The sequence below is a fragment of the Hyalella azteca genome, unplaced genomic scaffold (assembly GCF_000764305.2).
Source record: "Hyalella azteca isolate HAZT.00-mixed unplaced genomic scaffold, Hazt_2.0.2 contig7984, whole genome shotgun sequence".
Lineage (NCBI taxonomy): Eukaryota > Metazoa > Arthropoda > Malacostraca > Amphipoda > Hyalellidae > Hyalella > Hyalella azteca.
The window spans coordinates 7,187-16,526 of record NW_025938090.1 but is presented as its reverse complement, the minus strand read 5'-3'; the positions used below and the strand labels follow the sequence as shown (position 1 = coordinate 16,526).

General features: G+C 37.4%; 1 protein-coding gene across 1 annotated transcript; it reads left to right on the top strand.

Moving 5' to 3' along the window:
* The first annotated feature begins 3,430 nt into the window (after nt 1-3,430).
* Nucleotides 3,431-6,574, top strand: LOC108678910. The gene is made up of 4 exons (XM_018167407.1): nt 3,431-3,672; nt 3,810-3,962; nt 4,120-4,281; nt 6,181-6,574. Exons 1-4 carry the CDS (start codon nt 3,546-3,548, stop codon nt 6,387-6,389), a joined length of 651 nt encoding a protein of 216 aa, XP_018022896.1. The 5' UTR covers nt 3,431-3,545; the 3' UTR covers nt 6,390-6,574.
* Nucleotides 6,575-9,340: the final 2,766 nt, after the last annotated feature.

Genomic DNA, 9,340 nt, shown 5'->3' with positions numbered 1-9,340 from the left:
GTAATACCAGGTACAAATGAGCGTAATTGATGACCACGCTCAAGAAGATAAATATTTTTACACATGTGCAGCAGCCTCGGAACAGAAGGTGCGTTACAATAATCGGTGGGCAGTTTTGATAAATTCTTCGTAATTGGAGCGGTGATTCGCTTGTTCGAGCTGTGAAAATGTGGTCATTGTGTATTCAGCTAAAAAGATTAATTTTTCACCTAACTTCCTATATAATTAGGTTCACTAAATTAGCTGTAAAAAATGCACAAGGTAGTCAACTTGATCTGTGATTTTTACGGAAGCCCTGCCGTGAATTACTAATTTCGAACACATCAGCCGTGAATGCAACGGCTTAAATCTTTCTGCAAGGTCACCGATCAGTTGTGTGTTGTACACCCGGTACCTGGCTACGACATGAGGATATTAAGTATTGATAATATAATGGCATTGAGAATATACTAGTGTTGAAAATATAATAGTATTGATAATATATGTACTAGTATTGAGAATGACTAGCATTGAGAATATAATAGTATTGAGAATTCACTAGTATTGATAATTTAATAGTATTGAGAATATACTAGTATTGAGAACACACTAGTATGTCGAATACAATAGCATTGAGAATAATTCTGACTTGCCGACAATCCACTCGTTTATAAATAAATATATATATATATATATCAATTAATGTATATTACCCTTCATCTTCTTTTGATGTTTTTATATTTTAATTGTTTAACTTGGATTTGGGAATCATTTCTCTCAAAATTTAAATTCTCAGGGCATATAACTGGGCAGAGTAGTAGTAGAGATATTCTCGTAATCGTTCAAACTTCGAAAATCAAATAAATATTTGTGTGTAAATAAATATTTCTGGCGAAGAGATCAAGAAATTTCATGGCATTTGCTTAGCTTCCATTTTTTGGTAGAGTTATTATGATGCGTGAAGTGGAACAAATTAAAGCTCAGAATTTTTCAACTTTTAAATGATAATGAAAAATCACTATTTCTGAATTTAGCGAGATTTTACTACTAATGAAGTTGTGGCAGTTGGGTCAAGTTGTTTCGGTTCATAATTGCCCTGTACAGATAGAATATAACCACGAAATACATTTTTTTGCACGCTGTTTTAGTAGATTTACGTCGATATCATAAACTCAATGGTTTCATAAAATGTACTTCGAAAATAAAATTCATTGTTTTATGTCCCGAGGCTGGCGAAGGGGTAAAGAAATTGTGTTCCTGGTCGATGACGGCACGCTGCATGTTCCAATCTAACGAAGTTTTAAATGCGTCCTGCACGCGAGGCATAAAACTGTAGCATATTCTCGAATAAAATAAGTTTTTAATCTTGAACTTTTGTTCATAGCTGCTGATTAAGCTGGAATGTTTAAAGTTTGACAACTTTTAAGATTAGAACACAACACGCCAAACGAAAGTATGAGTTGTTTCTTGAATTGCTTGGTTTTCACAGAATAGAAATATTTCAATATAGACGATCCCGTTTGTAATCTTCAACTCGACGAATGCTTATAGTTCCGATTTACTCAATGATAAGACTAAAATTCAATGTGCATTTTATCAAAAGTTAATGTGTACATGAGCCAAAATTTTATTTATAATTTAAGGTTATTTTTTAAATTCAGGATAATTATTGATGTACATATATGCATCATTTGCTCAGAAAAATAGATTTCAAGCTTGTGTTCGCATATTACATATAATACATATAGGTGTATTAGTATTTGATGGTAGAATTTTCTTGTTTATTTATGTTTTTAATTAATGACCAGAGAATATTTATTTTTACTTGATAAACCTGCCTTTTTATCTAACAACGTCTTCTAAAGAATTGTCCGACTCCTTGGAAATTGTGATGCATTCCCTGGTCGTTAATTGTACACATATATAGGCGTGTGTACATGTACAGCTTATGTGCACGTGGATCAATACTCGTACGCATGTGTGCCATAAAAAACAATGTTCATTCTATTCTTTTTTACATATCACACAGTGTGTTTATGTAATATACAGCGTGTATACTTTTCGCGTCACCATCTCAACCAACGAACCTTCGACGTCGTTCAAAACTCTTCACTCACTGTATCAATAATAAAATATTCATTCACCGATTAAGCAGGCGCTCCAAGTTAATCTCTGGCCTCATGAATTTATTATTTTTATTGCACGCGCGCTCCACTACACTACTTCAAAACGTCAACGGTTTTCACTAGTCAGGCGGTAGTCAAGACATGGTTTAATGCTACTGGAAAATACTGGACCAAAGTATTGATTGTTCAATAAAGTATGCAGCGATAATTTGGTAGGTAGTTACACCGATACTTGTTCGTTGACGGCGAGAAAAGAATAAGGTTTTCACTGCACTAGCGTCAGTCGAGCAGGGTAGTGTGATTTTTTCGAGCTCCAGCTTCGTTATAAATCCTAATTATTAACCAAATCGTAAATTTTAATAAACCTAGGTAAATGTAAAGAGAAAATTTTTCAACGTTAGGGTAAGTTTATATTTTGCGATTATTGATTTTGTACGAAAAATGACTTAAAGCATTGGAATGCATCGCAGCCTCGGCTTAGGTGCACTCAACGGTGTTGATTGTGTTCCCTTGTTTCGATTGATAATTATTTTAATTGAAAAAATGTCCGGTCGCTTCAACCGATAATTATTTGAATTGGAAAATAAATCACTTGCTTCGAATAATTATCTTCAGACTGGTAAAAATATTCATTTGCTTTGACTTACAATTAATTAAATTGCAAAAATATTCGCTAGCTCGGACTGACTACAACTATTTTGAGCTAAAAATGCTTAATTGCCTCGACTAAAAACCTTTTTTACAAAATGCGGAAAACTATTCAGAATGTTTTCAAAAATAAAAACTAAAATTAATTTCGAGATATTAATTTCAGATTAGATTAATCGACAAGTAAACGAATGATAATCGATTCATCGAACTGAGATCAATTTTTATCCTAATCAAATTAGTTTCTTTCTCTTGCTGAATATTGATAGAAATGTTAGTTTAGCAGGAACAAAATGTATGGAAGAGCTGGTTAATTTTGTGGATAATTTAAATAAATAAATTTAATGATGTTGTTATCCGGGAATTCATCGATGTGTTCAATTATGAGAACAAGAAGGAGAACAATTAAGTCTTTATAATAATCTGTGGCAATGATTAAATAATTTGATTTTAATAGGGCGGGAAGTCAGCTGTAGCCTACAAACTCCCTACATTCAAGAACTCCCTAGTTTATCCTTGCAAAACCAATCAATAATCGTAAAATAACACTAAGCAGTCAACAGCTTAGCTTCGAGAAGTCCTTGAGAAATTGAAAGAAAGACTTAGAACTTTTTGCCATAGAACCCTCGTGCATGAATCTAAAATTCCACTGTGCATTCCATTTCAGGACATTTCACAACTTTTAAATTAATTGCTTCACACTCCCAAGTCTCGTATAACTATGAAATATCACTAGATATTTCATTTAAAGTCAACCCCTGCACCTTTTCGTGGGTGCGCCGCCCCACCGCAATGAGACTCGCGTACTTGCTGGTGCTGGTCTACAGCGTCTGCGCTGTGGAAAGGAAACTTGAAATACACGACAATTCCATGATGATGGATACAGATGTCACTTCGAAAACTGTAGTCACGAAGCCATGTGAGTATCAAAAGGGAATAGAGATTGACCATTTGCTAGTTCTCTTAAGAAAATCTTTTTACAACGTTCTAGTCATAATCATTGTAACATTTTTTATTGATATTTTATGTACAGAAGAATTTGACTGAATTTTGCAGGCAAATGCATCATTGATTGCTACGTGAACCCAGCCTGCCAAGCCGTAGCCTCAGAAGAAGTTTCGACCAACGTCACGTGTTATTTCAGTCTTCATTTCGGCGTACAAACCAGGCTCACTAGCCGAAATACGGCCACCACCTACGTCAAGAAAGGTGACGATGCTCTCGAGGCATTTTCATATGCTGAAAAGTGGGGCTGGAGAACAGTGTAAAAAATCAAAATAAACGAGTATTTAGTTTGTGCTATTTATTTCATATATATCATTACGTAAATTTCATTTTCTTTTATAATATTTTATTCATTTTACAGAGTGCGCAGACAACTTCGTCAGGCTGGGAGGGATTTGCTACTTCTTCTCATCGGAGACGGCCGACCAAGCCACGGCCAAAACCAAGTGTCCTGCAACGAGCTCACTGGCCTTCCCGTCTTCTGGTGGAGAACTGAACAGCTTGGTGGACTACATAAAGAAAAGTGAGTGTAGAGCGGCAAGCGTATTTATCGCATTCGTTTTCATATTCTCCCTCTATCACATTTGTTCATATTGTCCACTCCCCTATAGACATCTGTGGCATTCTTTCATCGATATTCACCAAGACCAAAATGTGGGAAATTAGTTCCATGTGCATAGTATAAATTAGGGAGTCATAAAAATAAGGTATCTTGACGAGAGAATTAATTATATTGTGTGACAGGAACTCTCGAGGCCGAAGTAGGCATTTCCACAATATGTCTGCAATAGGCTGAATATTTTATAAATTTTTGGGCAATTTATTGAAAAAATCGCAAATGCTGATCGAAGAAAAATATAACTATTATTTTTTATAACAAAAGTGTACCAAAACTTTAGCGCGACCTCCCTTTTCAGTGGGTGGAAAGTTTAAGCTTCACATAAGTAACAACGTAACGAAAATATTTCAAAGATACTGAATTCATTAAATTGGGATTGTGTTAGGTGAACACAATAAAACTTGAAAAAAGTGAAGTGGCCCGAGCTGCTGCCCGGTGGAAATCCTCTGAATCGGGATCAGGAGCTTCGCCTGACCAGTGCAAGCCAGCCAGGTAGCACAGAGAAACTGATGCACTAAGTTCCTTGCGGTCTATCCTATCAAATAAAGGCCAACTGATTTGAATGAACCGCTACAAATTTATGTGATAGGAAATTAGCATAAGCTAAATATTAGGGTCCAGAATATCGTCAAACGTTCAAATTTACGAACCTGGCAGCTGTGCTCTTAAAAAATGTATGGTAATTTTAAAATAAAGGGGCTATAATAAAATGGTTAACTAATGAATTCAACTGGAAGACAAGGAAGGTTTGATTTTTGAGTGAGAGTAGCAGTGAAACTGAGACAGTTGTTCATAATGGAAACTGGCCGGAGCTTCAAGTTGCCTCATACCCCTGAGCTTCAGTGTAGGGACAGCCAACCTGCAGCATCCGGTCCTCTCCTGAGGTCTCGCCGAGACCCGTCCTCCGTTAGAAGGGGAGCGCAGCCGTGGGTAACAAAATTGACTCGTAAACAGGCCCTGGGTCAAACGCCAACCATCAGCATGCAATATCTGCACATAGCCTCAGACCAATGAGCTGTTGGTAACTCCGACTAACAATAAATCCGCTTTGCACAACACAGCCACTGCTCCACAGCGTCGCAGCGCAACAGGCCCTACCGCAACAGGCGGCGCAGGTTAGGTTAGGTTTGGTTAGGTTACGTTAGGAGTAGCTTTTGCGGTAGGGCCTGTTGCGCCCCGGCCAGTTGTGCTCCGGCCTGTATGCGCTCCGGCCTGTGACTGAACGGCGCTGTTGTGGTGGGCGCTTTGTGTCAAAAGCCGTGAAGATGCTCGGCTGCGTTACGCTCGGGAAGGTATATGAATCGCACTGTGGACCTGGGCTATGCTGACCTCTAGCTATCCACCCTTTAGAAGACGAGCTGTTGTTATCGCCTTCAGATCGTCCCGCACCTCAAGGCTGCCATCACAGACGAGACACACGCTCGAAGTCTCAATCCATAGGGCAGATAAAGCGGACGATCAATAGTGAAAATGTGGCGTCCTTGGCAGTGGTGAAGAATATCTGGCTTGTGGGCTGGCTATGAACGGTGCTGGAAGCTGGATCGAGCTTTAATATTCAAAATTACAGGCGAAGAAATTAGGAGGTTAATATTCAAACTTAGAGATGAAGAAATTAGGAGGGTTGCCTGCACCGAATTACAGGAAATGTTGGGTATTGTAGCCGGCCAAACTAAATCATGTATAATTCAAATCCAAATGAAAATTGTCTTCCAACCGGAATTGTTTTTTAGAAGTTAACCATTTTCTGCAAGAAGTTTGAAAATATTTCTGTTCGAATGAAGATGAATAATGTCTTATTTACAGACAAGGCTCACGTAGAAAACTGGTACGTGGACCTGACCAAGACGAATGACAAGTGGTACTGGGGTGACCGCGTCAATTATAGGGACGCCATAGAAATCAACGGCGACAACGAGTCGTGTGCCAGGCTTCGTGGCTCAAGCTACGAGCTCGCGGACTGTCCTTGCAGCACAGACTACAACTTCATCTGCCAGTATACCGTGCAAACTTGAGGGAATCATTTTTAGACAAGACCCTTTCCGGGCAGTGCATTTCGGAAGCGAACCATTTCGTGCAGGGCATCGAGCTGGTCTGGCCCATGAACTGTCAGTGCGAGATTTTGCGTCTCAGATATAGTTGAAGAACTTATGTTTTACGCTTAATCAACAATTTTCCAGGCAGTTTTCTTCATTTTTTACAATTTTTTAATCAGGCCAGTTCATACCTAACGGGTATCTTTTAAAGAACCTATGGAAATTATATACTCGATATAAATATTATTTAGAACTCATCGGGATATCCTCTAGAACACTTGACCATATCAGCTTGATTTAAAAATAAATTAGACAATTGTGTGTTTTGGTCCTCAGTACCCGAGAACTGCAGCAAACGAGTAGAGGTTCACAAGCACGTGGTGGTTCATCTATCCAAGCTGCAAAATTGTTAGGGTTGACTTTATCTATTCACGTATTTTTATTGTATTCAATACTGATAATATATCATTAGTATTACCTGAACAAAAGGTCATTACAGTCGGCAAAAATTCGTAGCCTTGGCATCTTTGAACTCACGTTGCTCCAGTCTACGATTTATATTAATCCCGAATTCATTTATGGGGCACATATATTTATAAACTGAAGTTCTGGAGACAATTTCAGCAATGCATTTTATATCAATTTTGACGGAAAATTTTTGAGAACTTATTTGAGGCGTAACTATTGGTTTGCATTAACTTTAATGAGAAATTAAATTCAGCACCTGCTGAGCAAAATATTTATCGGCCTCATCATGTTTCACCTTTAAATGAAGAATGGGCTCTAGACCAGTCAATCACGAGTTTCTTAAACTGAAATTTACCGAATATATTTGAATCGTAATTAAAAGAAGAGCTTTTAAATCGTTGACGCTCCGAGTATAAACGCGTTCAATATACGCGTTTATACTCGGAGCGTCGTGTGACTTGCCTTCGAAATTCGTTTGAACCAGCGCCCCGATAACTGTTTCTCGTTTCTCGCACAATTTTACAGCCGGACTTGCGGTTGTAAATTGACCGAGGTCTGAACCACAATCATACACAATTATTGGGAAGAGCTATGCAAGAAAAAACATAAAAACAATGACTTTTTTAATTTGCCAATTTCGAAATTGGACCGATAATGACAACGGTAAATTTTTTAATTAAAAGAATCAGGGCTCCGGTAGTTTAGGGTTATGTGGCAATTTTCAACTGTAATCAAAACATATAACATCGTCGTTTGGACTCAACGTGAACGAAACTCATAGTAGAAAATCAAATGCGAAAGAATGTTGTAATTTCGACAACAAACGCTGATTGATCATCAGGGTTCTTAAGATAAAACATTCAAATGGGTGTTTTATTCATTTTACACGGTGAGCTGTGAGAAGTTAACGTGAGAGCTTGTAATAGCTTGTGGCCCGATGCCATAACCAGGTGTAAGTTATCAGTGGCATATTTGTGCAGTTCCTGGGCATTCATTTCAGTGGCCAACTGAAACCTTAAAATATATGCTAAAAAGACAAATTTATCTTGAAATTAGACATCATATGTAATGTATTACCGGCGGATATCGTGCATATATAGGTAAACTTGAGAGGCAATTCAGAAGCAGTTTTGTTGTCAGAATAATATTATTGTTTACGCTAAGAAACGGAGAGGAAATCAGTCCATGGAAATTTTGATGAAATGCGAATATAATGACGACTCACAAAACCGATATAACTTTCTGAGGCACATGTTTCAGCGACGGTTCAGATATTTGTTAAGTCATTCCTCTTGAAAAATGTGGGATTAATGGAATGCATTGATAAATAAATGACGCAATTGAGGAATCGATTCCAGAATTATGATTGAGATAGTTGCGCAGGCTAGTTTAAAGAAGAAGTGTCGATCCAGTGAACAGCTCTGAAGCATGCATAACAGCTCTCAACCTGCTACAGTCGTCCAGCTTGTTTATTAATGATTTTGATTATAAAACTATTCCCTACGAGAAATTCGTTTTGTTAATATCAGCTCTACGATGAATTTTTGGCCGTGATTTGTGATACTTTGGTGTTGGTGCGAGTTCAATTTTCAGAAACTGGGCGCTAAGAAATGTTCACGCAAGTAGAGTCATATTAGAATTCGTTCATTATAAATTCAATATTTAGTCTATTTTTCACAGTATATCCTCATATTCTGAGGCACGGCTGCTAACATTTTCACTTAATTATGGAATTTACATGAACTATAACCTATCGCGGTTCTTTAATTAGTGCGATATCTTTCCATACTTCTTGGCTACATAGGATTATGTTAAAAATATATACAGTTCAAACATTTGTACATATTACGCTAATGTGAGATAATGAACCCAAACCAGAACGACTGAACATGTAAACATCCATTTACGTTTCAAGAAAACGATGTCATCCCTAACTAAATTACTATTTCATCCGCAGCGTTCAACTCAAGAGTTTCCGGCTGGATTCAGTATAATAAACCCTCAGAACGAAATAAGTATGGAACATTTTATATATTATGACTCTAATGGCAGTGCTTTTGTGTAAAAAATGGGCACCTGATACGTTGGCTATGTTTTTTTCATAAGTGAGTGAGTTGTCATTATAATAGAATTGCTGACACGAATAAAGATGCCTTTGAGCTCAGCAGGGACAGTTTGGTCGCATGTGAGAATTTGAAAACAATATATATATTTATGGTTTGAGTCATCTTAAAAAAATGCCTTGTTGCATATCTTTCCATAATTGATAATTCATAACTGTGCGACCGAAGGCTTCCTCCGAATTTACGAAGGCTTCCTCTACAGCGTATTTGGAAATAATATTCGTTGGCGTTTCCCCAACCATCAAGTCAAAGATTTTCTCTTAGCAATTTAAAATCCATCTCTGTTGCTGGAGCTCACAATTGTCCACCTCCTACAAATAAAAGTATCATAGTTTTTCT